Here is a 26,260-nt window from a genome sequence, read left to right on the forward strand (position 1 = left end):
GCGCCCGTGAACGTGAAGTTTTACTGTCAGAGCCCCGGCCCGGCAGTCCAGAAATGCATGGAGGGAAGCGGGAGCCCCGGACGTCCCCTCACCCCAGGTCTCCCGCTGACCTTGCCTGACCACTGCACGCACCCAGGGGCACAGCCGTGCCGTGGAGCGCACTGCGTTCTTGAGAGTGTGCCTGCGGCTTCTTGGCTGTGCCCCTGCCCCGAGGCTCAGGTGGTCCCTGTGGGGCCTGGGCTCCCCAGGCTGACCCAGACTGCAGGCGTCCTCAGGGCAAGTTCCTCCCTCCTCCCCATGGGACCTGGGGCTGGCCCAGTGCCCCCCCTTGCAGCTGTTTCTCTGGGCCTCGTGGGAGCCCCGCAAGCCCGCCCAGCCCTGGACAGGAAGGCTGAGCCGGGATGTGTTGGTGCAGGGAGGTGCCGCTGCCCCCACCCCCACCCCCACCCCCGGCTTTCACAAGCTCCCCACTCCGGACCTGCTCCCAGCAGCCTCCTGCGGGACCATGGGCAGCGCGTCCCCTGGGAGCCCGACTCCCAGGACTTGGCCATCTGCCTCCCACAGACTCCCACGTGGGCCCTTTCCCCCGTCCTGGTGGTCTTTTCTGTGGAGTCCCTTCTAGAGTGACTCCCACGCTGGCCTCCCCTGGGGCCGTGTGGCTGTGGACCCTGGCACTCCGTACCCCAGACAGCCCTCCCCTTTGCTGCCTAGCGCCCAAAGTCCAGGGGGCACGCTCCCCCTCTCTACGTGGCTGGTGGTCCCTTGGCAGCCCCTCCTGTGGCGGGGGGGAACGCCAGCAGCCCAGGCCTCGCGCAAGCTGGAGACTCCTGGGTCCTCTGCAGCCCTGCACCGGGCCCTGTGGCCTTTCGGGCACCTCTGCCCGCCACGGCCTCTGCCCCGATGCTGAGTGGCTCCCGTGACTCCCGGGTTACCCACATTGCTATGTGGCCACTTCCTAGGAAGCCCCAGAGGACGACGCCCTGCACTGAGGCTGGCCACCTGGGGCCCCTCCTCTCTCTCCCTAAGCAGCGACTGCCGGGCCCGGGCCTCCTAGAAAGGGCACGGACTCGGCTCCCCGGCCCGGCGCTCCCCGATGGGGGCCTGCTTGTCCAGCTGAGGCCGGCAGTGGTTGTGCCGTGTCCGCTGTGGCACGCACCGCCGCGTGTGTCACTGTGCATCTTTTCTCCCTTCTGTTAAGACCACGACCCGCGAGGAGGCCGACCTGAGGTTCTGCCAGCTGACCAGGGAGTACCAGGCCCTGCAGCGAGCCTACGCCCTGCTCCAGGAGCAGGTGGGCGGGACGCTGGATGCGGAGCGGGAGGCCCGGGTAAGTGCGCTGGCTCTGTCACCACCCCTGCCCGGGGCACGCGGAGGGGATTCTGAGAGGTGCGGGGCGCTCCCGGCAAAGTCTCCACCGTGGTGATGTTGTGGAAGGCGCTCTGCGTGCCCACGAGGCTGGCCAGAGCTGTGGCGCGCTGGGTTGACAGCGAGAGGCTGCTCCCGTGTGATGTGCTGTCCGGTGGTCTGCAGGCCGTGTAGACCGGAGGGTTCATCTCCCTCCAGGGCGTAGGGCCCCGGGACACCCCTGTGGATCCTTGGAAGGCAGCCTGGGGTGCTCTCCAGCCCACAAGACACTGAGGACCGTGCTGGGCTGAGCTCTGCCTTCCAGAAACTTCTGACTTCAGGAGCTGCATAGACCAGGGTCTGTGGGTGGCTCCCAGGAGCACCGCTAGTGCCAGTGCTTTCTCGTGCCCCCTGTTTCGTTCCCACACTGGCCCCTTGGGGAATCAGCCCCAGGTTCCGAAAAAGGAAAGCGAGGCTTAAAAAAAAAACCGCCTGGGAGGAGCAGACAGAGCTGGGGTGGCAGCCGGTCCCTCTGACACCGCCCGTGCTCCCCCGGGCAGCTCGCGTGGTCTCCAGGGCTGGGCTGGAGTGCCGGTTGCCGGGAGGGCCTTGCTCGGGTGGTACAGGCGGAGCGGCCCCGCCCCGCCACGGTGGGGGAGGGGCTGGAGCAGAGCCTGGGTCAGAGCCAGTGAGTGGCGAGGCGTTGTCTGAGTGGCACTGTTTGTGTTCTTAATGTCAGTGACTAGCGATGTTCAAACGTCAAGAGCTGACAGAGGGAAGTGTCGCTCCCCGTCTTCATGGGGGAACGACACTAAACCCTGCCTAGGCTTCATATCCGAGTCACGGCACCATTATGTCGCTCCCCGTCTTCGTGGGGGAACGACACAGGACCCTGCGCTGTTCTTTCGTCTGCTCGGCCCTCCCCGGGTTTGCTGCTGGTTCTTCCCGGGTTGGCCACTATCCCTTCCACCTCCGTGGAAGGGCAGTTCCCCCTGCCACATTCCCCACTTCCGCAGGGGAACGGCACACCGCCGGCCGGCTTTCTCGGGGGCTGCACGGGTGTTCCTTCAGCTAGATGTTCCCCATAGATGTTCCTGGTGCATGCCGTCTCTCTCCTCCTTTATAGTCCTCCTCCGCCAATCCTAACTCGGCTGCCCACACGCCGAGTACGCTGCTCTCCAATCAGGAGCAAGTCCTACAATTTATTAGTTGAACTGGAGGCAGCTGTGCGGAAGCTGTTTACTTCTCTCCCAGCGCCATATTGTGGGAGAGCAGATGCATAGAATAAGTCTTAATTCGAGTAACTTAGTCTAGTCCGGATTGCTCCCCACAGGAAGTCCACATTTCTGACTTGAGGGGTCAAAGGTCAGAGAGTCCAGCAGCACCAGGCCTCTGCTCCCACCTGGCCGTGTTTCCCTGGGGCGGGGGGGGGGGGGGGAGCACCTGGGCCTGGCATTAGCCGCAGCCCCCACCACTCCCTCCCAGCCCGTGCTCGTTGGCATCCCCTCGTTACATTTCCTGCCTGCACCCAGAGACACTCGATACCTTGCTGTAGGTGACAGAGGGCCCAAGCAGGAGCCTGAGCGAGTGGGAAAGCGCTCGGTAGCCCGGCGACTGCCGAGGGAGCACACGCTGACCGTGGTCGGGAAGCCGGGGCTGTGCCCTGGCCACGTCTGGCTTCTGCCTCACTGCCGCTCTGAAGACAGGGGTCCCTTCCCCGGGCTCCTGTCCTGTGCCCACTACCTGCCCCCAAGAGCAGGCCCCCGGGAGGGTCCCCAGGGCCCATGAGGTCGGCTCCGCGGCTGCGCCCGTCACTCACCTGCGTGCGTGACCCGCTCACTCGCTCCATTCCTTCCAGACCCGGGAGCAGCTGCAGGCTGACCTCCTGCGCTGTCAGGCCAAGATCGAGGACCTGGAGAAACTGCTGGCGGAGAAGGGGCAGGTGAGGAGCGCTGGCCGCGGGCCTGCCCGTCGGCGCCTTCCCGTGTGCCTGCTGTGTGCCTGGGCTCGCCTGGGTGCGGTGAGCTGAGCGAGGAGCGGCTCCCTGGCGTGCCGTGCGCCATGTTGGGAACAGCTGGAGCCCGGCCTGAGCGTCTCGCGCAGCCTTCTCTGTGTGCCACGTGCAGGAAAATAGGAGGAAATCCCAAGAGTAAGGCGGCCAGAGCGTCTCTGACGTGAAGCCGAGGGGCTCGGCTGTGGAAGCGGACAGGAGTCTGTGACGGTCCGAGCTGTCGCTCAGGTCTCACCGCGGGGCCCCACGCCGGGATTGTGAGCGAGAGAGCCTGGGCGCCTGCACGTCTCAGTCACCTCTGGGTGTCCATCTCTGAATTCTTGTAGGCCAGGCCAGGTGGGCAGCGGGACACGGGGAAAGGCAGAGCCAGGGCGCCGACCTGTTCCTGGGGATGGGGTCCCTGAGGGGCTCAGGGTGGAGGCCTGGCCGCTCCAGTGGCGTCCGAGGGCAATAGCAGTAGGCCCGAGGGTCCATGCAGTGCAGGAGAGCGCGGGCCTCTCCACCCCCAGGTGCAGCTCCTCCCGCCCTCTGGTCCCTCTCGTGGGCTGCACGCGGTTCCCCAGGGGCCCAGTAGGGAGCCACCGCATCTGGCAGCTGCTGAATCCGGAACACACCACCGCTCGGCTGGGGAGGGAGAGGCTCTCCTGCCTCGGCATCAGTTGTGGGCTGGCACCAGCCACGTGGCCGCACCTCATCACGGGAGTGCTGGAACGTGTGTGTGGGCAGACATGGCTGACGGCTCCCCTGCCTCCACCCCCAGTGCAGGCCACAGCCTGCTGCCCGGGGCTGGGCAGGGCTGGCCAGGTGCCCGCGGGGCCTGGTGGGACCCTGGGAGTGGCGCAGTGTGTTGGGGGGTGGCCGTGAGCTGTCCAGGCGGGTAGCAGGAAGGGAGGGCCCCACCAGCTGAGAACCAGCTCCTGCGATGGCCAGTTAGCGGGAGCGGGGCTCAGGGCTGTGGCCGAGATTGGAATTCAGGCGGAGGGCCTGTAACGAGGCCGCCACTGGAAGGGAAAGACGGGGAAGTGGAGTGGCCGTGGGCGTTGTGGCCCCGCCTTCTCGTGGGGTGGGGGAGGGGTGTGGAGCACACACCGGAGCAGCCGGACACCTGCTTACGTCTGACCTTGGACGGTTGTGTGATTTCTTTGTGTCTCCGTGTCCTTCTCTTTAGAATGGGGCTACCACTGCTGGGGGCAGAGGCAGGGGCTCGGAAGTGGCCAGGGCAGATGCCCAGGTGGGAGGTGTTGAGGCTCCGTCCAGCTCCTGTCCTACCCTGCCGCTGGCCTCGGTTTCCCCTCCCAGGCTGAGCTCGCGTGCCTCAAAACTTGCCTGGCCGCGCACTCCAATGCTGCCTCCTGGCTGGGGGTGCTGAGGCCAGGGCTCGGCCTCACTGCCTGTTTGAGGCACCGGCCGTCAGGCAGCAGGCTTTCCGGGGCGCTGGCCCGGGCACGGGTAGTGCTGCAGGCAGCGGTCGCCAGGCAGCCCACCGCCCCGGAACTAGCAGTGGCGTCTGCTCACCGCTCTGCGGGTTGGCGGCCCGGGCCGGCCCGGCACTGGCTTTCTGCTCTGCGCTCAGTTCACTTGGCCTGGGGCCAGTCAGGTGGATCGCAGGGGCTCCCTGCCCCGCCTGGGCCCTGGTGCCAGCTGTGGCTTCTCCTCTGCACGGGGGCTGGGCTGGCCTCTCTCCCTGGGTGGTCTGAGGGCGGGAGAAAAGAGTGGGCTCCAGGCTTCTGAGAGCCTTGGCTCGAGGCGCATCTGCGATGTCTCAGTAGCTGACCCGGCACAGCCAAGCCCGGCCCGCCTCCTGCTGGGAGAGCCGCGAGCCCCATGGCACTCGGTCCTCCAGGACAGAGGGTGAGTGGGGCCTCCCAGCCTCGGGGGTCCCACTCGGGGTCAGCACAGCCACGGGGCAGGGTGGGGAATGCTAGGCAGAAGGGAGCCCAGAGGTGGCCAGGGCCTTTCCCGGCTCCGACGCGGCGCCCTGGCTCTGCAGCATGATGGAGGCCAGGGCTGGACCTGCCTGGCCTTGTCACCTGGGGAGGGGCTCGGCCCAGCCCTGGCTCTGCCCTTGGCTGGTGGCGGGAGGGAAGGGGGGAGGGAGGAGACCTGCATTCCGCCTAGCCGCCACCTGCTCCCGTGTCTGCTGGGCGTGGGCTGTGTGCAGGCTACATGAACTCACATAAGAGAGTGGGGAGGGGGTCACAGGCAGAGGGCACGGAATGACAGGTGGGTGTCAGGGTGGCCGTGATGGGTACCTGGGGTGCAGGTGTGAGCCCGGCCACCTTAGCACCATGCCGTAAGGGGGAGAGTGAGAACAGTGCGGGCACGAGGAGGCAGAGGAGCGGTGCTGCGCGTGCACGGCTGTAGAGGGTCCGAGAGCCACTGTCCTGGCTATGACCTTCCTCATGCTGTCTGCCGGCCCCGGGCCCATGGCGTCCGGAGCGTGAACACACCCAGTGCTTTCCCGCAGGACTCCAAGTGGGTGGAGGAGAAGCAACTTCTCATCAGGACGAACCAGGACCTGCTGGAAAAGGTATGGACGCCCAGGCCGGCCAGGCCCGCCCAGCCCGCTCCCACCGCCTGGGGCCAGCCCGGCCTGCCCGGCCCACTCCCAGTGCCTGGGTCTCACCTCACCCGCATCGGGACTCGCATCTTGGCTCTGTCCTCTGGAGGGGCCCGCGGGTGTAGACCACTGTCCTGGGTGCCCTGTGGGGCTGGCCGGGGCTGGCCTGTCCTTCCGAAACGGGCCTTCCTGCTGCCCTGCCGTGCTTTGCATTTCCAGAACCTTCTCTGCCCTTGGCCCTCAGGCCCCCTCAGCCCAGTGGCCTTCCCCGTGTGTGCGTGGGGCTTCCCGGAGTGCGCCGAGGGCTTGTGAGGTCTGAGCCCGTGGTGCTGCGACCACAGCGTCACTCCTCCTCCATTTACCGCCACTCAGCGCCACTCGGCCTGACTCCTGCACAGAGCCGTGCAGCCAGCACCACGATGCAGTTCCACCTGCGAAAAGACCCCGCCCATGGGCAGCACTGCCTGCGCCCACCCCTCTGTCCCCCGGCAGCCTCCAGGCTGCTTCCTGTCTCCACGGACCTGCCCGTGCGTGGGGCTGACCTAGGCTAGGCTTCGCTTCTAAGCACCCAGGACTGCACAGGCTGGCCTCCCTGCTGTGGAGGAGGCCTCGGCCGGTCCTGCTTTGCTGCTGGCCAGCTGCGGCCATGGCTGGTTCTCAGTGGCATCTGGGACACTGTGGCGGGGGGTCCCAGCCTCTGTGGTGCGAGGGGCCCTGTGGGTGGGAGTGGTGGCCCCCTCGGCCTTGTCGCAGAGAACTCTTGCACCCTCATACATTCCCACAAGTCCCTGGGGTGGGAGCACCCCGGCAGCGAGCCCCACTCCGGTCGTGCCTCTGGCAGGGGGAGGCAGGGGGGAGGACATGGTGACCAGGAGAGTGCCCCGAGGACGTAGCCGAGGTCTTCCCTTCTGCGTCGTCTCTGCCACCGTCCCTGCCACCGGCTGCGTTGCTGTGGCCTCGTGGTGGCCAGGCAGTCTAGGCTCCCTCCCCGGACTGCTCTGTGCCCTGGGGAAGCTGCTGCCCTCTGGCTTCCTGGAGAAGTGCTGTGGGGACTTAGGGGGAGCCAGCACCCCTGCATTTCCCGGCTGGGGCTCTGTCCCCTGGCTGATGGGGACTTAGGGGGAGCCAGCACCCCCGCACTGCCCGGCTGGGACTCTGTCCCCTGGCTGGTGGGGACTTAGGAGGACCTGGCGCACCTGCGCTGCCCAGCTGGGGCTCTGTCCCGGGCTGATCGGGCAGTCGGGTGGAACAGTCCCGGGCAGGCCTGGGATCAGAAGCGGCAGTGCTGCACTCCTGCTCTGTGCACTTTGGCCCTGGGGGAGGGACTTCCTAGCCGCAGGCTCCATTCCCCCCTCACTCGTTCTTGTAGCAAATACGGAAGGAGCTTCCGTCCCCTGGACTGGGCCTGGGGCTCCGGGCATGAACCTGGCCCTGCCTGCGCCCTCCTCATTGCCACCCTCCACCCTCCTCAGCCAGGTGGCCTGCAGTGCCTGCCCCGCACTCTGGCCCCCAATCGGCCCCTTGCCTGCCCGCCCCGCCGCCGGCGGCCTCCTGGCGAGAGACGGGCCCTCCTGCCCGCTGCTAATGCGCAGGTGTCTCCGCCCTAGATCTACCGACTGGAACTGGAAGAGAACCAGCTGAAGAATGAAATGCAGGACGCCAAGGATCAGAACGAGCTGTTAGAGTTCAGAGTGCTAGAGCTGGAAGTAAGAGATTCTATCTGTTGTAAACTCTCCCACGGAGCAGACTTCCTATTTGAGCCCAAACTGAAATTCGTGTGAAGCCCCGCTGTCCTCGCGCATGTGGAGAGGGGCGTGTTCTAGCTGCTTCCTTTCTCTTTTCTTTTTTTCAATCTGTATGTTCAGAATGATTTCACTGCCTTAATGTGTTCTGGAGGGAGCGCTCACCGGTCTGTGGACATGTACCAGAGCTGCCGGAGTGATTGCCCACGGCTTGTTTTGCACTTAATAAAATAATTTGTTTTTGCAATATTTTGCCTTTTTTATTTGTGTCCCACTTCCATAACTACTCTCCTGCATGCATGGCCCCCGGTGTGCGTCCCGCAGCCCGGGCGGAGGCACTGGTGCAGGCAGTCACACACCTTTTTAAGTGATCTTGCATGCGGCAGCTCTCACCTTTTGAAGTAGCAAGGTCTCACCTGGCCAGCGAGGGCCTGTGCTCTGTTTCGTGGCGCTCTGGGCCCGTTTTCCCACATCCAGGTAAGTGGAGTCAGGGTGGAGGATGCATTTGCGTAGGCATTTGAGGCAGCTCCCGGCCTCGCGCAGCCGCTCTGACCCAGGCATCCCAGCGGTGCCGAGCTACGGAAGTGTTGTGCTTGTCACTCACCTGCACCTGGAACTCCTGCAGGGAGATGGGGAGCTGTCCCCGTCCCAGGCGTGTCCCCCAGGGCGCTGAGTGGGATGCGTGAGCGAGGCCCACGGCCCCCTTGCTTCTGGCTGGGACCTCGCCCCTGTGTGTGGCCGCATTGCCTTGCTCTCACGGGCCCTCAGGACCCTTTTTTTGTTTCTGGTTCAAAGCCGTCGGCCTCTCCGACAACACTCGCGTCCGTGATGTGTCCGTAACGGCTCACCCGCACCCCGCCCCAGCTGAGCCGTGGCATGTGTGGCACCCCGGTCAGAGCCAGCACCTGCGCTGTGTCTGTGGCTTCTCTGGTTTCCGTTGCTCCTCCTGGCTTGAGCTGGTTGTGTCGGCAGGGCCCGGGCCCGAGTCTTTCCGCCAGCAGGTGCTCCTGTGTCACTCAATGCTTGCTTGCCTGTGACCTAAGCATTGCATCCGTGCCACAGAGACGGACGTCTGTGAGGTCGCTGTCGGGCTTCAGCCACCGCTAGGAGCCCGTCCCCAGGCCTCTGTCTCTGGAGAACCCACGGGTGCCACTCGCTTCACTAGAGTTTCCGTTGCGTCTGCACTGTCCCTCGGAGCCCTGGGAAGCCAGTGTTCTGCCTCCATCCCTTTCCTGTGCACGTGTTCCCGCTAGGAAGGCGTCTCTGGACGGAACTGTGGCACACTCCGTTCTCGCTGGAGAAGGGAAATGAGGTTTTTCTCCCTGGGCCGTTTCCAGCTGACGTTCGCCGGTCGGGGCTCCGTGGGAATTAATGAAACCCGCAGCTCCCCCCCCCCCCCCCCCACCGCTCTTTTCTCAGATTTTCCCAGGAGCAGCTTAAGACCTGCCCGCCTGCCTGCCACACTCCTCTGGGTTGCATTTCTCCTTTAAAGATTTCTTTCTTTAGTTTTGAAGGCAGAGTTGAGAGAGAGAGAGAGAGAGAGAGAGAGAGAGACCCTCCATCCACTGGTTCACTCCCCAAATGGCCTCAATGGCTGGGGCTGGTCAGGCTGGAGCCAGGAGCTTGGCACTCCATCTGGGTCTCCCCTGTGGGTGGCAGGGCCGCCAGGTGGACGGGCCACCTCCAGGGAGCTCCCTCCATTAGCAGGGAGCTGGATCGGAAGTAGGGCAACCAGGTCTCAAACCAGCGCTCATGTAGGTTGACAGTGTCTCGGGGTGGCCTCACCCACGGTGCCACGGCACCGGCCCCTCGGTGGGGTTCCTAGTTGTGTTGTGAAAGAAGCCCCTGGGTTCTGAAGCTAGATTCTGCTGGGGTGGCTGGCCCAGTGCACGTGGTTTTTATCGTACTGGAATTCCAACAAGAGGTTTTATCAAAAGGCATGGTTTGGAAAAGCCTGCTCTGCTCACGCGCCCCGACTCATGTGGGCGGAGCTAGCGGGTTCCAGTCGGCTCTGGGAAGCAAACACGTTTGAGACCCACCAGGGCACTGCTCTGCCGCCGTGCTGTCCCCGGCCTGTCTACAACTCGCCATTTAAGCCTCGTTACCAGGCGCCCCTTCTGTAACTACTCCTGCTTGGTCCTCCCTCGCCGTTGAGATCTGACTGTGGGGTCTGCTAGGGAGAGGGTCCTGTTAGCGTGGTTCCCAAAAGTGCTGGTGGAGTCCCAGCAGGCAGATTATTCCAGAAAGGGGAGGGGCTAGGGCTGGGGTCTTGGCCCCGCCTTGCCCCTCTGCGTACAGAACCGAGCCAATGGGAGGGTGGCGTTGGGGCGGGGACGTGCCTGGCACCGAATAACGTGCCACGGTCAGCGGCCTCCATCCCTGTTGAAATCCAGTGCGATTGTTTTTATTGTGGTCTTGGTCTTGCCCCAGGTAACCTCGCGACACCTGTTAACCGTTTCTCCCTAGCCTAGCAGGTGGCCAGTGGACTCGGAGGAGAGCTGCTGCCACGGAGCGGCGTGGAAGCCTCCTACTCCCCCCCCAAGGATCTTGTGTGCGCTCGCTAGTCACGGCCTGGCCGGCACTGGCTGGCGCCGAGTGACGTGGGAGATGGCGAGTGGTAGAGAACCCGGTCAAGTCCCGTTCTTAAGCTGCATCTTTTCCCCAGGAGCGAGAGCGGAGGTCGCCAGCCTTTAACCTCCAAATCGCCACCTTCCCCGAGAACAGCAGCAGCGCCCTCCAGCTCTTCTGTCACCAGGAAGGAGTGAAGGTAGCGTGCGGGGCGGGGGCGGGGGGGGGCTCCCATGAAGAGGGGGATTGGCGTCCCGGTGACCGGGATGCAGTTGACGGGATTGCTCATTTTCACGGAACCCCTGTCACCAAAGATCCCCTCTGTTCATAGCCACGTTCAAAGGGCAGACCACTGAGTGCAAACCCCAGCCCCTCCTCCCCCCGCCCCCGCCCAGCTACCCAAGCCCTGGCTATGAGAGCGCAGTGGCCCCACCCACACCACGAAGCCGGTGCGACAGTGGAATTAGACAGTGAACGGACTTACGGTGCTTGTTGCCACGCCTGGCTAGAGCTAGTTCTGTGCAGTGGCCACTGTGGGGGTGATGGCGGCTGGCGGGGCCCCTGTCCTCCTGATGCACCTGCTTCCACGGGCCTGTGTAGAAAGCAGAGTCTGTGCTGCGGTGACGCCCTCTGTCCCTGGGGGCGGGGCTGGGGGGCGGAGGAGCGGCCGGGGGAAGCCGGCCCCATCCTAGGCCCCATCCTAGGTGCCCCCGGGAGAGCGTGGGGTGTGGCGCTCGGAACAGGTGCGGTGGGTCTTTGTGGCTCGCCCAGAATGAACGTTGGAATCTTTTGCAGGATGTGAATATTTCTGAACTTATGAAGAAATTAGATCTCCTTGGTGATAATGGGGTAACTATGGCGGCCGGTTTCTGGTTTCCTGTCCTTGTTTGGATCCCGGTGTACCTGTGTGACTTTTGTTCTGTTTTGAGTTTCTCTCTAATTTCAGAGACCCGATAAGTACAATGTAAGGCTTTTGTATGGCCGTGTTCCTGGCGGGTGGGGGCGGGGTCTGCATTGTCAGGAGGGGGTTCCTTGGAGCTGTGAGTGACAGGGCAGGAGACGCCCCAGAACAGGTGGAGTCAGGCAAGACTGGGCCACTGTGCCTTCCCATAAGATTGGCTTGAGGGGGGCTCCCAGGGGCCGTGTCCCTGTTAGCCGGGGGGACGCCCTCTGAGAGGAGCCACTAGAATTGCCTGGAGCCGCGTGGTTTGGGACCCGTGTCAAATGCACTTGCCCGTTTTTGTGTTTTAGAATTTGAGGAATGAAGAACAGGTTGCAATAATCCAAGCGGGAACGGTGCTTGCCCTGTGTGAAAAGGTAGAGCTCAGTGGCACTGCTGGCCCCTCGTCCCGGCGCCCAGCACCATACAAGAAACTGTACATTGTGTCTCGCCCGCTGGGGAGCATGCGTCCGCACGTGCACCTGCATGCGATCGCGTCCCGAGGGGAAGCCACGCGTGTGCGCCGTGCAGGGGGTCACAGGTCGCAGCAGGAGTTGAAGCCCACTACAGACTCTGCCTGCCACAGGGCTGTTTCCTTCCGGGGTTCCCCCACACCCATTTTTAAAAGTTTAGCTGAAATCATAATTGCCATTCATTTTAAATTTTTTTTACCCTGTTTGCTAAGCATCCCAAAGCCCTTTAAGATGGCTGACGGACACCTGCTGCCCCGCCCACAGCCTTCCGCCCGGTGCCACACGGCAGGTCACCAAACCCCCGACACGCCGCGGGCACTGCACGGTCACGCACTGGGAGCGTCCTTCTGCCTGGCTTCTGTCCCCAGGCCAGGTTCTAGAGCTGGGGAGAGTGGTCTCGGGGCCTCCCCAGGAGGGGCACACCTGTCACCCTCTGCACTGGTAGCGTGGCGATGCCTGCAGCCTCCACGGGCGTTTTGCCGGCCTGGTGGGGGACGAAGCGATGTGGTTGTTTCCTGGTCATTTGTTTGGGTGTTGGCGACCCTGGGGACTTGTGTGTGCTGTGTGCTTCCTCCTGGTGGACTGCATTGCTTTTCCATTGAGTGTCTATTCCTTCCTTCATCCAACAGACACATTTTGTGGCTTCTGTGTTTCCCACGGCTTCCCTGGGCACTTTGCATGGTGCAGATCTGGCTTTCCGGCCCTCTCGTGAGGCACACGTTCCTGATCGGCCTTGGGCGCTGGTCTGGGATGCGGTCCTAAGTACAGCTGTGCTCCTTTCACGGCGCCCGAGTCAGGCTCTCAGATGCTGTTTTCCTAGTGGTCCTCATCAGGTCCCTTCCAGCCTGGCACCACCCATCCCCCCAGGCAGGCAGAGGCACTGAAGGTTGTGACAGACTGATGGCTGGTCCTGCTTGGAGTCACACAGCAGTGGAGCTCAGCTGTCTCCTGCCCCTGTCCATCTGGCCGGGCTTACTTCCACAGGTGCACAGCGGGGTGAGGGGCTCACAGCAGGCTGGGGGCCGTCAGGAGCAGTGCACAGTGGGTGAGGGGCTCACAGCTGGCTGGGGGCCGTCAGGAGCAGTGCACAGTGGGGTGAGGGGCTCACTCCTGGCTGAGGGCTGTCAGGAGCAGTGCACAGTGGGGTGAGGGGCTCACAGCTGGCTGGGGGCCGTCAGGAGCAGTGCACAGTGAGGTGAGGGGCTCACAGCTGGCTGGGGGCCGTCAGGAGCAGTGCACAGTGGGGTGAGGGGCTCACTCCTGGCTGGGGGCCGTCAGGAGCAGTGCACAGTGGGGTGAGGGGCTCACAGCTGGCTGGGGGCCGTCAGGAGCAGTGCACAGTGGGGTGAGGGGCTCACAGCTGGCTGGGGGCCGTCAGGAGCAGTGCACAGCGAGGTGAGGGGCTCACAGCTGGCTGGGGGCCGTCAGGAGCAGTGCACAGTGAGGTGAGGGGCTCACAGCTGGCTGGGGGCCGTCAGGAGCAGTGCACAGTGGGGTGAGGGGCTCACAGCTGGCTGGGGGCCGTCAGGAGCAGTGCACAGTGCAGTGAAGGGCTCACTTCTGGCTGGGGGCCATCAGGAGCAGTGCCCAGTGGGGTGAGGGGCTCACTCCTGGCTGGGGGCCGTCAAGAGCAGGTGCACACAGCGGGGTGAGGGGCTCACAGCTGGCTGGGGGCCGTCAGCAGTGCACAGTGGGGTGAGGGGCTCACTCCTGGCTGGGGGCCGTCAGGAGCAGTGCACAGTGGGGTGAGGGGCTCACAGCTGGCTGGGGCTGTCAGGTGTGGGTACCTCGTGTGAGGTTGGGCACGTGCACACATTTAGTACGTGTTACTTTCATTGTAAACCAACATGGTTGCCCATGTAGTGTGACGGGAAGAGTGTTTTTTCAATGTGCACCCCGACATTCACTGAGAAACAGCCCTGGTGTGGAGCACTGAGCCTGGCCCCACAGGCCGTGGAGGTGCAGAGCGGCCAGGGCTCCGGCCCCAGCATCAGGGAGGCCACTCCTGGCTTGGCTTTCAGCCCCACCCCTCGCTAACTGCAGGGCATCAGCGAGTTGGTCCCCAGGTCTGCGGGAGCCACACCGCAGAGAGCCTGGTGCCTGGGCCCGGTCACGGCCTGCTTAGATGGAGCAGATGGCTACCTGGTGCGGTCAGGCTCCTGGGGCCGCTGGCGCTGTTTGTGGAGCAGGCAGAGTGCCTGCGACCCCACCCCTGGAATTCCCTGGGGGCCAGGGCCACGGCTGGCAGCAGGTTCAGGGCCTTGCAGGGGGCAGCCCCTGCACGCTGCCGGGGTCTCCGTGCTAAGCCCTTCTGCACGGGCTCCCCCTGCCCACAAAGAGCAGGCGTCCCAGCCCCGCCCCCCAGCTCTCTCCTCTCCTGCTCTCAGCAGCTCCCTGTGTGGTCAGCTCTGTCTGGAGTGAGGCCCCCACTTGCCTTTTTTTTTTTTTTTTTTTTTTTTTTTTTGACAGGCAGAGTGGACAGTGAAAGAGAGAGAGACAGAGAAAAAGGTTGTTGGTTCACCCTCCAATGGCCGCCACGGTGGGCGTGCTGCAGCCAGCACACCGCGCTGATCCGATGGCAGGAGCCAGGTGCTTCTCCTGGTCTCCCATGGGGTGCAGGGCCCAAGCACTTGGGCCATCCTCCACTGCACTCCCTGGCCACAGCAGAGAGCTGGCCTGGAAGAGGGGCAACCGGGACAGAATCTGGCGCCCCGACCGGGACTAGAACCCAGTGTGCCGGCACCGCAAGGCGGAGGATTAGCCTAGTGAGCCGTGGTGCTGGGAGTGCCTCAGAAAGTGGGGGCTGCTGGGCTCGGGGGCAGAGCTGGGGTCCCCAGAATTCTGGCGGGACAGCTGGGGGACCAGTGGTCACTCTGCCCGGGCCCGAGGGAGCTCCTGGGATGTGGTGGAGGGGCCCAAGCACTCGGGCCGTGTTCCGCTGCTCTGCCAGATGCATCAGCGCGGGGAGACGCCTGGTGGCCAGCTGCCCCGTGGAGCCCTGGGAGCGAGGGTGTGGAGAGCTGGCGTCTGGGCTGTGACTGGCCCCGAGGCCCCTGCCTGGCAGCTGCCGCTCAGAGAGGGCGCTCAGCGTCCCCTCCCCCATCCCAGGACCGCTCCCTCCTGGGCGGGGAGCAGAACCGAGAACATCGGGTTTCTCCCGGGCTCGGGTGCCTGCTGGACTCTGCGGGTGGACGCGGGACTTGGCTCTGGCACGCAGACCATGGCGTGTTCGGCCCTCGCGTCCCTCTCCTGGCTGCTGGGGAGGAGCCAGCTAGCTTTCCCTCCCTGTGTGTGGCACGCACACCTCCCTGCCTCCACGGCCAAAGCGCTCGGCTCTCCTGATTGGCCAAGTTCCCTCCCACTTGAATCGTGGTCATTGTGCCGACCGCATCAGCGTCTTCAACATGGAAAGCGTTTGCCCTCCCATCAGAGAAGCGGGCTTCGCTGCTCCGAGGAGCCGCACACTCTCTCGGCTACGCGGAAGGAGGTGCCGCTGGCGCCTGCAGCCGCTGGCTCAGGGGCCGCTCTGGGGCGAGCCTGGGGGCCACAGCTCTACCAGTTCTTGTTCTCTGCGGAGAGCTCCCCACGCCCATGCCACACCCCTGTGCTCTCACACCCCCTTCATGCCACAGATGTGTGCCAGCCCCTGTGCTGGGCTAGAGGCGGCAGGTGCACGGGGGTGGGGTGGAAGTGGGGATCAGGGCCAGAGAGCAGGGAAGGGAGGGACCTCCCTGGGAGACAGAACAAGAGGGGCAGGCCCAGGCTGTGGGGCCATCGGCAGGGGCCAGGAGCTGGGGGATGGGTGGTCGGAGCCCAGGCCCAGGCTGTGGGGCCATCGGCAGGGGCCAGGAGCTGGGGGGATGGGGTCAGAGCCCAGGCCCAGGCTGTGGGGCCATCGGCAGGGGCCAGGGAGCTGGGAGGATGGGGTCGGAGCCCAGGGCCAGGCTGTGGAGCCATCAGCAGGGGCCAGTAGCTGGGAGGATGGGGTCAGAGCCCAGGGCCTGGCTGTGGGGCCATTGGCAGGGGCCAGGGAGCTGGGAGGATAGGTGGTCAGAGCCCAGGCCCAGGCTGTGGGGCCATCGGCAGGGGCCAGGAGCTGAGGGGATGGGTGGTCGGAGCCCAGGCCCAGGCTGTGGGGCCATCGGCAGGGTCCAGGAGCTGGGGGGATGGGGTCGGAGCCCAGGGCCAGGCCGTGGGGCCATCGGCAGGGGCCAGGAGCTGGGGGGATGGGATCAGAGCCCAGAGCCAGGCTGTGGGGCCATCAGCAGGGTCCAGGAGCTGGGGGGATGGGATCAGAGCCCAGGGCCAGGCTGTGGGGCCGTCAGCAGGGGCCAGTAGCTGAGGGGATGGGTCGGAGCCCAGGCCCAGGCAGTGGGGCCATCGGCAGGGGCCAGGAGCTGGGGGGATGGGGTCAGAGCCCAGGCCCAGGCAGTGGGGCCATTGGCAGGGGCCAGGAACTGGGGGGATAGGGTCAGAGCCCCGGGCCAGGCTGTGCTGTTTACAGTTAGGTGAGGGCAGCCCCTCTTTGTGCCATCACCACACGGCCCCGCTGGGGGCCCCTCCCACAGCCGGGGTCTGAGACGTAGATCTCCTCCCCCGTCTGGCAGAAGTGCTGCTCATAGACAGCCAGTGCCTGCACCAGCCTCAGCACCTGCCCAGAAGGAGGCGACCACTCCCGGCCCTCACCTGCCAGCCAGGTGCCCGGCCCCACCACGGGCCTGAGCCTCACCTGCTTCCACGCCCATGCACAGCCCCGCCCCTTGCGTGCTACACCCTCTGGCCTCTCATTGGCCTGCACACCTCGCTCGCCTGGGCCACTCACGTGCACCTGTGCTGGCTGGGTGCAGGCTGCGCCTGTGCAGTCCTACGGGCTGGGTTTCCCGCCCTCGTGACCTTGGACAGGGAACTCGGCTCAGCCTCCGTGGGCTTACCTGCAGCCTGCTCCATGGGGGGTCCGAGAAGGAGGCGTGGGTGACACCTTCAACACCAGGAGGTCCCCGGTGCTGTCAGCTCCTAACACGCACACTCACAGCCTCCCACGCTCCCAGGCCACGTGTGTGCGTGCCCTGGGCACACAAGCCTGACCCGCAGACACACAACCACAGCCACCTGCGTGTGTCTATCTGTGACTCCATGCCTTGCTGAGCCAGCGCCTGCCGTTGACGAAGCTGCGACGTGTGTTCGGCTGTGAAGTCCCGGTGCCCCACGGGGACCGCCGCTCACTCTGCCCTGGCCCCGCCCCCTGTTTTCTAGTGGCTGAAGCAAATCGAGGGAACCGAGGCGGCCCTGACCCAGAAGATGCTGGACCTGGAGAAGGAAAAGGTAACAGGTGCAGGCTCCTGGGGGCGGGCGGGAAGAGCTGGGTGAGGCTCTCAGGGAAGGCCTGCCTTTTCCTGCTTCTTCTCCATGTTTGTCTCCGTTCACTATTCACTTGACGCGACCTGCTGGGTTCCAGGCTCACAGCGCACGCCAGCGCAGGCCGAGCAGGTCTGGACAGCCGGCCGGCCGCAGGGCAGCTTGGTCACAAGGCACGGGGCCCAGTGGCTAAGGAGGCAGCAGGCAGGCAGGGCTGGATTCTGCAGGCCCAGGAGCCTGATTTTGTCCTCAGTGCCCTGGGCCTGGTTGGGCTGCAGGGAGAGGTGCCAGGTCCATGGCCGCGGTCTCCCTAACCAGCAACAGAGCGGTGGCCAGGAGGAAGGGCCGGGAGTGCATGGCCGCAGGCAGGAAGCCATGGGCCAATCTAAGCAGGTGGAGGCAGGAAGAAGTGTTTCAAGGTGGGGGAGAAGGATGCTCGGCTGATCGATTTGGGAGTAGTGGTTCTGGGCTGCCCGGGGCGATGACAAGGGTGGCGCCAGCCCTGGCTCGAGCAGGAGGCTGCCGGGCAGGTGTCCTGTCTGCACCTGTGTGTGACGCTGCGGTGGCCTCTGTGGGCATCTCTTGCTGTCGGGTGCGCCTGCCTGAGATCCCTCCCACGTAACATCCCTGCTTTATCCATCTGGTTTTGGTTAAGACTTCAAAAAGTGACTCCACGTTGATGCCAGCCACTTCCACCCCGGTTTCTCCCAGGCTTGGCACCTCGGGTGCCTGGTGGTGGTTATTCCCCAGGGGGCTCCGGGCATGGAGGGGTTTTGTGGGACCCAGCAGGAGCGGGGTGAGGTAGGTTGGTAGGAGGAAGAACACATTGGGAGCCACTGAGACAGCGTCAGGACCACCGGGGGGGCCCTGGCAACCTGGGAAGACCCCTGAAGTTTAGGTTTAAGACCCAGGTCTCGCTTTGGTGTGGTCGGGCACCCCACAGCACCAGAGTGCCGTGACCAAGGTGACCAAGGTGGGGCATGCTGGGAGGACCATGGCCACCGCCCGCGAGCATCTCTGATTCTGCGAGAGGGATGAGTGGGGGCGGCCTCAGGGGCTCCCCCACCTGACCCCGCCCCGGTCCTGCACCGCCTGTCTTTCAGGACCTCTTCAGCAGGCAGAAGGGCTACCTGGAGGAGGAACTTGACTACAGGAAGCAAGCCCTTGACCAGGCTTACCTGGTAGGACCAGAAGTGGGTTTGATTGACACTTTGGCTCTTTAGGGTCCACATTAGCAACTGGTTTTCCCTTGGGGGCTGGGACCACGTGTCCAGGGCCCGCCTACCGGCCTGGGAGCAGCCCACATGTGTGCATGGCCCTGTTGTCTCTGGAACGGCCATGCGTGTGACCACTTGGTCCACGTCAACCGTGGTTTTCCAAATTGGTCAGAGCCACCGTGATGGCCTCTTTGAACTTGCTCATTAAATCAGCTGTCACTGGGGGTGAACAAGAAGAATCTCACGCGTCTCCGGATGCAGATTTATTGGTCCTTTAAAACCCCAAGGTGGGATTCCCTCCATAGGACAAAGAGCTGACACAAGCAAAGGGAAGGTTGGAGTCACCAGCTGGGCTCTGGGCTTCCTGGTGGGGCCAAATGGGACGACATTCAGGGCCAGTGGGCCTCACCCTCAATGTCTAATGCTCCAGGCACCCAGGGGCGGGGGGCGGAGTTGGGTGGAGAGGATTGAGTGCCGCGCCACTCCCTGGAGGCAGAGCTGGGCAGGCCTCTGCCCTGGGCATCGGTCGTTAAAAACCATTGCCCGAGAGCAGGCGTTTGGGGCGTGGTTCGGTTGCCCGCTGGGACGCCGGCTCCTCGTCTTGGAGTTGCCCGGTCTGCACCCCAGCTTCCTGCTCGTGTGCACCCTGGAACGCAGCAGGTGACGGCTCCAGCACCTGGGCCCTTGCCACCCCCACGAGAGAGCTGGATTGAGTTTCGGGCTCGTGGCTTCAGCCTGGCCCAGCCCCCAGGTGTTGTGAGCAGCTGGGGAGTGAACCGGCAGATGGAAGATCTCTGTCTCTCTGCCTTTCAAATGAGATGTGGATAAATCTTAAAAAAGAAAGAAAGAAAACACATTGGCTTTGCACCTAAAAAGAGGCTCTTAGGCGCATTGTCTCTCAGCCTGGGTTACAGCTGCAGTCAGAAACGAGGTGTTGGAGAATGACCTGGAAGGCAAAGGTCAAGCAAGCTGCCCACCTCTGACCTCTCTGAGCCGCTCTTGCAGGGAAGGTGACGCCTCCTTGCCTGTTGTGGTCGAAGGAAGCAAAGCAGGTTCTCAGTGGCACGGGCTGGGTCCCCGCCCACTTCCTGTGGTGCTGGGCGCCCCGCCCGCCCCCCCCCCCCCACTCCGCGCCGCAGCCTCGCCTCCTCACGACCCCAGGCCCCCGGGGTGACCTCAGCTGTCTGTGTCATTTGGGCCGCGCAGAAGATCCAGGACCTGGAGGCCACGCTGTACACGGCGCTGCAGCAGGAGCCGGGGCGCAGGGCCAGCGAGGCGCTGAGCCCGGGCCAGCGGGAGGACCTGCAGGCGGCCGTGGAGAAGGTGCGCCGGCAGATCCTGCGGCAGAGCCGCGAGTTCGACAGCCAGATCCTGCGGGAGCGCATGGAGCTGCTGCAGCAGGCCCAGCAGGTGAGGCGGGCGCGCACGGTGCCCCCTCGGAGCGGCGTCTCGGCGTGCTGGGCGTGCTGGGCGCGCGCGCGCGGGACAGCTGGCCGGCCTGGCGGGGATGCCATCGCAACCCGGCAGGGGCGATGGGCGTGGTGCGCGGCCGGCCTCGGCTCTGCACTGCGCTCCCTGGCCCGCTCTCTAGCGCCCCCTCCTGTTGCATGGCCGGGAGGCGCTGGGGGAGCCCTTGATCTGCGCATGGGGCCTGGATGCTGGGCCCGGCGTGCCTCCGAAAGCCCCCGTGAACTCCACGATCCGGGGGCTCCCGTGGGTTTCATGTGCCGCCGGGCGCAGAGGGAGCCGGATCCAAGGCTCTGGACCACAGAGGAGAAGGCAGACAGCAGCTGCTTTATCTCATGCGGCCTGTGTGGGGTGGGCAATAGGGTGCCCGTTTTCTGGATGAGAAGACTGAGGCTCGGAGCGTTCACGCAACATCGTAGGGCAGGGGTGGGGGATGTGGGCCTGCAGGGCACACAAGGCCCACAGACTTGTCTTCCAGCCCCGCAGGCAGGACTCGGAAGTCTTCGGTCTGTAGCAGGCCGATGTTTAACTTCTGATTAACGCCTTGGGGTGATGTCTCCCGGCGTGATGAGTTACAGCTCATGGGTGATGTTAGAAACACCCAGGTGGGCTTCGTGGCCCCTGCACGCCCCATTCCCTCTGCCTGGAACACCCTTCCCATCCTGTGCGTCTGGCAAACTACAACAGGCCCCGGCGCGGGTCGGTGCCTCCCCGGGGAGGAGTGGCCACTGAGCCCGCTGAGCAGGGCCGACGTGCCGAGGGCAGTGACCAGCTGTCCCCAGCAGGCGGGGTGGAGGCCATCCTGGTGCCTGGTGCTAAGTGGGACTGTGGCACAGGGGTGGGGGTGGCGTGGGTGCTGGAGGCGTGGCTGTCACCCCGCCCTCCCCTCCCGCCTGCAGCGCTCAGGCTCCAGGTAGTTAACGGGATAAAGCACGCGACCGGACTCACGTGGCACCGGGTCTTTAACCAGACTGCGCGGCGCGCCTGGTGTTTCGTCAGTCTGCACGATAGCGTTTCCTAAGGTTTCCTCTTCAGAGTGAGCATTTCGTGACTCTAGTTCCAAGAACGTCAGGGACAGGCAAGGCCCGCCTTGGTGAGGGAAGCGGAACAGGAGCCTCTGGGGGAGTGGTGACCTGGGGCAGGGCCTCGACGGGCCGGGCCCTCAGGATGGGCGCCGGGCTGCGTCCCCGCCTTGGCTGACATGCGACTCGCTGTGTTTCAGAGAATCCGAGAGCTGGAGGACAAACTCGAGCTGCAGAAGCGGCACCTGAAGGAACTGGAGGAAAAGGTAGCTGGGTGCTGGTGTTGGGTGCTAGTGCTGGGTGCTGGTGCTGGGTGCTGGTGCTGGTGCTGGTGCTGGATGCTGGTGCTGGTGCTGGGTGCTGGATGCTGGATGCTGGTGCTGGGTGCTGGGTGCTGGTGCTGGTGCTAGTGCTGGGTGCTGGTGCTGGGTGCTGAGTACTGGGTGCTGGATGCTGGATGCTGGTGCTGGGTGCTGGTGCTGGGTGCTGAGTACTGGTTCTGGGTTCCGGGTGCCAGGTGCTGGTGCTGGGTGCTGGTGCTGGGTGCTGGCCAGGTGCTAGGTACCAGGTGCTGGTGCTGGGTGCTGAGTACTGGGTGCCGGGTGCTGATTAAAGCTGGGGCTGTCTGGGTTCTGTCCATGAGACGTTAGTGTGGGTCTCTCCCTGCCCGTTCCATGATGTCCAGAAAAGAGACCCCGTCGCCAGCCCTCCCTCCACTCCCCCTCCCCAGACACAAAACCTCCCTCAATACCTCTGATACGGATGCTGCTTCTCCATGGCTCTGCACTGCAGGCGTGAGTGTGTGCGTGTGCGTGAGACGGCACCTGACAGCATGTGTGACGTGTGTGAAATATGTGTGCACATGTGAGCCTTGTGGGAGACGCGTGTTCATGTGTGTGTGACGTGCATGTGCAAGCATGCGTGTGAGGGTGGGTGCACGTGAGATGCATGTGCACATGTGAGCATGTGTGTTCGTGTGAGAGCGTGTGTGAGATGCGTGTGGACATGTGTGAGATGTGTGCACACGTGTGTGTATGAGACGTGCCCCTATGAGCATCTGTGCATATGTGTGCTGAGAGACTGCACACGTGAGTGCGGAGATGTGTGCACATGTGTTCATGTGAGATGTGTGTGAGCATGAGGTGTGTGCGCGCGCCTGTGCGTGTGTCTTTCCACAAAAGCCCCCTGACCCCAGCACTCCACCTCACTAGGAAGCACGAGGCACCCTTTTCAGAAGATAGATGAGGTACAGGAGGCCGGCCCCCCCAAGCACGGGCACCCCGGCCCACGGAGCTCTCAGGGCCACGGGAGGCGAGGAGGCCCCGGCTGAGGCGGGGCAGGATGTGTGTCCCTGTCCCACGGCTGGGAAGGGACAGCCGGGACTCCATGGGTGTGCTCAGGGCCTGCCACGCAGAGCGCTTTGCCGTGGTGCTGGTGCGTCCTGTGCCACGGCTGACCGTGAGTCCCCGAGCACGGGACCGAGTTGTGTTCCTGTCCTCATCCAAGATGGAGCAGGGCTGAGTGGGCCGTCTGTGCAGGACACAATCGGAGAGAGGGCAGGGCAGCGCCGTGATGGTGTCCCTGGGCAGAGGGAGGTGGTGATGGCGTGTCCCTGGGCAGAGGGAGGCGGTGATGGTGTGTCCCTGGGCAGAGGGAGGCGGTGATGGCGTGTCCCTGGGCAGAGGGAGGCGGTGATGGCGTGTCCCTGGGCAGAGGGAGGCGGTGATGGCGTGTCCCCAGGGCAGAGGGAGGTGGTGATGGCGTGTCCCTGGGCAGAGGGAGGCGGTGATGGTGTGTCCCTGGGCAGAGGGAGGCGGTGATGGTGTGTCCCTGGGCAGAGGGAGGTCCGTGTGGGCTCAGGGGTGGCCTCTCTGCCCCATCTGGGGTGTGACCAGCACAGCAAGGAGTTGGCCCCACTGAGATCTCAGGGAACAACCTGGAGTCAGCCCCTGGGGTGTCGGGACACTGCTGGGTTCTGAGCCCGGGCTGCTCTTGTGGGAGAGGAGGCTGCCTGGGGCTGAGCCACTGGAAGTCACATCCCAGGGCTGTCCAGAAATGGGTGACGGCCCTTGCTGTCCTGGAGGGGTCAACACAGGAGAGAGAGAGAGACAGAGAGAACAGACAGGGAGAGGACGGGGGACAGAGCCACAGGCGGCCCCTAGGGCTGCCCCAGGGCTGGTGGTGGATCCTCTGCTCCGAGTTGGCCACACCCTCCACTCACTGCTGCTTGCAGCTTCAGGGCCTCCCTGTCCCAGACAACATGGGTGCCCTTGGGGGCAGCTGGGGGCACGGCTGGGGGCCAGGGGTCAGGGCTGGGTCTCTCACCTGTCCCTGGGTGCACCTGTAGAGCCTCCGTCTGCCGGAGGCCCCTCCCCACAGCCTCCCAGGGCTGCGGGGACCACAAGGCTGATTGGCTTTGCAAACTGCTCTGCAGGCCGACCCACTGTGGCCTGGCCACGGGGTTGGGGTGAGCCGTGGGGTTCAGGTCTTGGCTTCCCACCAGGGGCTGGGCTGCTACCGCCTACTTCCTGGGGTGGTCGTAAGGATGGCGTTAGGTGGAGGCTGCCTTGGGAGTTCTCGGCCCAGGCACAGAGAGGTTGTGTGGCCCCGGGGTTCTGCCCAGGATGGCTCCCAAGGTAGTCTTGTGAGCAGACGTGAGACGGGCTCACCCACGGCCACTGCTGTTCTTGTGGACCGAAAGGTTAAATATCAGTGGGGTAGGCACACGCAGAAGCCAACACAAGCTGCGTCCTGGTGGGGCGTGGACCCCTGCTGACCCCTGGTACCTCTCCTGGCTCCATGAACTCTTCCCACAGCAAGTGTCTGTCTCTTCCCGCTGTCCTCGAAGGGGGCTCCGGAGGCAGGAGTATTGGCCAGGGCGTAGGACCAGGAGCCTCCCACGACACTGCCTGTCACCTGCACGGTCTCTTGGGTGCCGCGGGCCTGCGATGGAGGGGCGGGGTTGCAGCCGCCACGGTCAGTGGCCTGCTCGTCTCTTGCTCGGTGGCCAGACACTCTGCCCCACCACAGCCCCCTGGGCGGTCCTGGCGAGTCCTCTCCGCAAGCCTCAGTTTCCCCCTGTGGGCCCCTTCAGCCATCACTCCCAGTGCACCTGCAGCTGTGGTTTGTTGGTCAGTGACACAGGGAGCTGTTGCCCTGTCTGGGTGAGCATCATCCCCAAAGCCCCTGCAGGCCATGTTCAGACATCTGTCAGCGAACGTCGCACGCGCCGGCGTGAGCAGGGCCAGTCGTGGTCAAGCCCCCTGTCTGTGTGACCTGTACGATTTGCCCCTTCCTTACGGTCAACCTTTCCTGCTTTCTTTCATTTTAAGTAGACGAATGAAGTGGTGCAGGAGATTTTAAAGATTTAGTTTTTTTCATCTTATCTGAAAGGAAGAGTTAGAGAGAGAGAGAGGGAGAGATTGATTGATTGATCTTCCATCTGCTGGTTCACTCCCCAAATGGCCACAACAGCCAGGGCAGGGCCGGGCCGAAGCCAGGAGCCTGGGACTCCCTCCGGGTCTCCCACGCGGGTGCAGGGGTCCGGGCACTTGGGCCACCTTCTACTGCTTTCCCAGGTGCATTAGCAGGGAGCTGGGTCAGAAGTAGCGCAGCCGGGACTTGAACCAGTGCCCATATGGGATGCTGGCTCTGCAGGCGGTGGCTTTACCTCTGCCACAGTGGCGGCCCCAGCACAGCAGGTTTTCATCACGTGCGGCCCCTGTCCCTGCAGGGGTTCCGCCAAGTGCAGGTGGAGCATCCTGGGAGACCCCCGGGTCTGAGGGCGTCCAGCCTCGCTCCTTCCTGTCCTGCACGCTGAACCCCAGGGCAGCAGCCGTGCACGTAGCAGGCCTGGCCTGGGTTGGGTGAGGACACAGTGCCATCTGATGGAAGGGACTTGGATGTTTGGATTTTGGTGTCGGAGGGGCTCCTAGGGGCACCAGTTCCCCGTGGGCACCAAGGAAGCAAAGCCCTGCAGGGAGTGGGGAGGAGGCTCCTTGAGTGGCAGCTGCCCCAATCCTTGCTGGTGGGAGCCGCTGGCCGTGACCATGGCCGCCCTCCTGCTGTGTCCGCGTCTCACCCAGAGAGTCCTGGCCCAGGATGTCCATCTCGCAGAGGGCCTGGCGTGGGCCTCCTGGGGGAACCTGCGCCTGAAGCCCCGCCCCCGCCCCGTCCCGCCCCCGCCCGGCCCCGAGTCGCGTAGCTGAGTTCCATGCTCCACGCCTTACACGTGTCTTCTTTTTTCTCTTTCTTCTCCTCGTTTTCTTTTGGTCTTATTTTATAGTTTCTGTTCCTGTTTCTGTTTTTCTCGCTAGCATTCATTCTGTGGCCTTGACGACGCCAGCGAGCTGGGGATGCAGGTTGGTATCCGTTCCTTGTCCGGGAGAGAGAGGAGGGGCAGAGGGTCTGTTCCCGCCCGCTCTGGCCCCGGCCACTCCCTGAGGGTTGTGAGGCTCCCGGGCGGCAGCTTCCTGGCGAACATCAGGCAGGGGCCTGGCCGTCCACCCGCTTCCCCCCACCAGGGGCCTGGCCGCCCACCCGCTTCCCCCCCCCCACGGGCTTCCGGGGTGCCCCGCAGGTTCCCTCCAGGTTGGCGTCAGCTGCTGGTGCCCTCTGTGGCCTGTGCCCAGGGCGCCCTTTGCAGGATCCTGAGCAGCGGGCTCCCCGGGGGCCAGGGTCTGCAGAGCCTGGAGGGGGCTGGGCGAGGGGCTCACGAGGCCAGACGTGACCTGGGTGCAGAACGCACAGGGAGCCCGTGTGCAAAGCCGCCCGGCCCTGGCCCTGTCCTTGGCCCGCAGGCCTGGTTTCAGTGACCATGCTCAGAAGCTTCCAGTTTGAAGGCATCCAGAGAGCTGATCCCGCTGTGACTGTGGGGCCCTTGTGTCCCCGGCACCCACTGTCACCTGAGTCCCTGCTCGGAGCCCCAGACTCGAGGCTTCCGCTCCCCGAATCCAGCCAGCTGCCTGGATGCCCGGGGCTGAGTGCCAAGGCCGGGCCCCTGCCTGGTGTCCTCCTGGGCATCCCTGAGGCTGGCGCCATGAGGGCTTTGTTCTAGAACCTTCTGTACTGCAGTGTTGGGATGGGGGGTGTTTGTGGAATGGGTTCTGGGATGCCTTGGGTCTCAGAGCACAAGCTACACCAGGTCCCCTGTGCTCAGAGGTGGGGGCACCTGGGGCCCGGGCGACAGGTGACAGGATCGCCTGGGAGGGTCCCTCAGGAGGTCAGCTGTGGGATCAGGACAGTCCCCGGTGTGGGCGGGGACGGGTGAGCCGGGGCTCCTCCAGCCACTGGAACCCTTGTCTTGTGTGGCATCTCAAGTTAGCTTTTTCATCTTACAGGACAGAAAAAGAATTTATGGAATGCACTGAGCCCTTTCGGCCACCCCAACCCCCCTGAAACCAAAATCCAACAGCAACTCGAGCTCCTCAATCAAGGTCCAGAAACTGCAAAGAGAATTCACGCATATTTGACGACAGCCTTAGGGGGAAGCCCGCCGGGTGCTCGGCTGGGTTCAGCTGGCCCAAGCCGTGAGCGCGTGGCAGGGACCCGCGGGGGGGTTG

At 64.3% G+C, this 26,260-nt stretch overlaps 1 protein-coding gene across 11 annotated transcripts in view; it reads left to right on the forward strand.

Moving 5' to 3' along the window:
• The window catches only part of JAKMIP1 (janus kinase and microtubule interacting protein 1), a 136,424-nt gene extending 110,250 nt beyond the window's left edge, over positions 1-26,174 (forward strand). For 6 of the 11 annotated variants that reach the window (XM_070068025.1, XM_070068027.1, XM_070068026.1 and 3 more), the window contains exons 10-22: positions 1,199-1,327; positions 3,203-3,286; positions 5,823-5,885; positions 7,523-7,621; positions 10,323-10,424; positions 11,021-11,074; positions 11,477-11,542; positions 16,892-16,960; positions 18,097-18,186; positions 19,417-19,620; positions 20,900-20,965; positions 25,016-25,060; positions 26,039-26,174. In XM_070068025.1, the coding sequence (XP_069924126.1) occupies positions 1,199-1,327; positions 3,203-3,286; positions 5,823-5,885; positions 7,523-7,621; positions 10,323-10,424; positions 11,021-11,074; positions 11,477-11,542; positions 16,892-16,960; positions 18,097-18,186; positions 19,417-19,620; positions 20,900-20,965; positions 25,016-25,060; positions 26,039-26,068 (1,101 nt within the window). In that variant the 3' untranslated portion in view covers positions 26,069-26,174. Of the gene's footprint in view, positions 1-1,198; positions 1,328-3,202; positions 3,287-5,822; positions 5,886-7,522; positions 7,622-10,322; positions 10,425-11,020; positions 11,075-11,476; positions 11,543-16,891; positions 16,961-18,096; positions 18,187-19,416; positions 19,621-20,899; positions 20,966-24,984; positions 25,061-26,038 lie in introns of all 11 variants that reach the window. The other 5 variants (XM_070068033.1, XM_070068032.1, XM_070068034.1 and 2 more) reach the window with 5 other exon arrangements.
• The last annotated feature ends 86 nt before the right edge of the window (positions 26,175-26,260 follow it).

Source organism: Oryctolagus cuniculus, chromosome 2, assembly GCF_964237555.1.
Source record: "Oryctolagus cuniculus chromosome 2, mOryCun1.1, whole genome shotgun sequence".
Taxonomy (NCBI): domain Eukaryota; kingdom Metazoa; phylum Chordata; class Mammalia; order Lagomorpha; family Leporidae; genus Oryctolagus; species Oryctolagus cuniculus.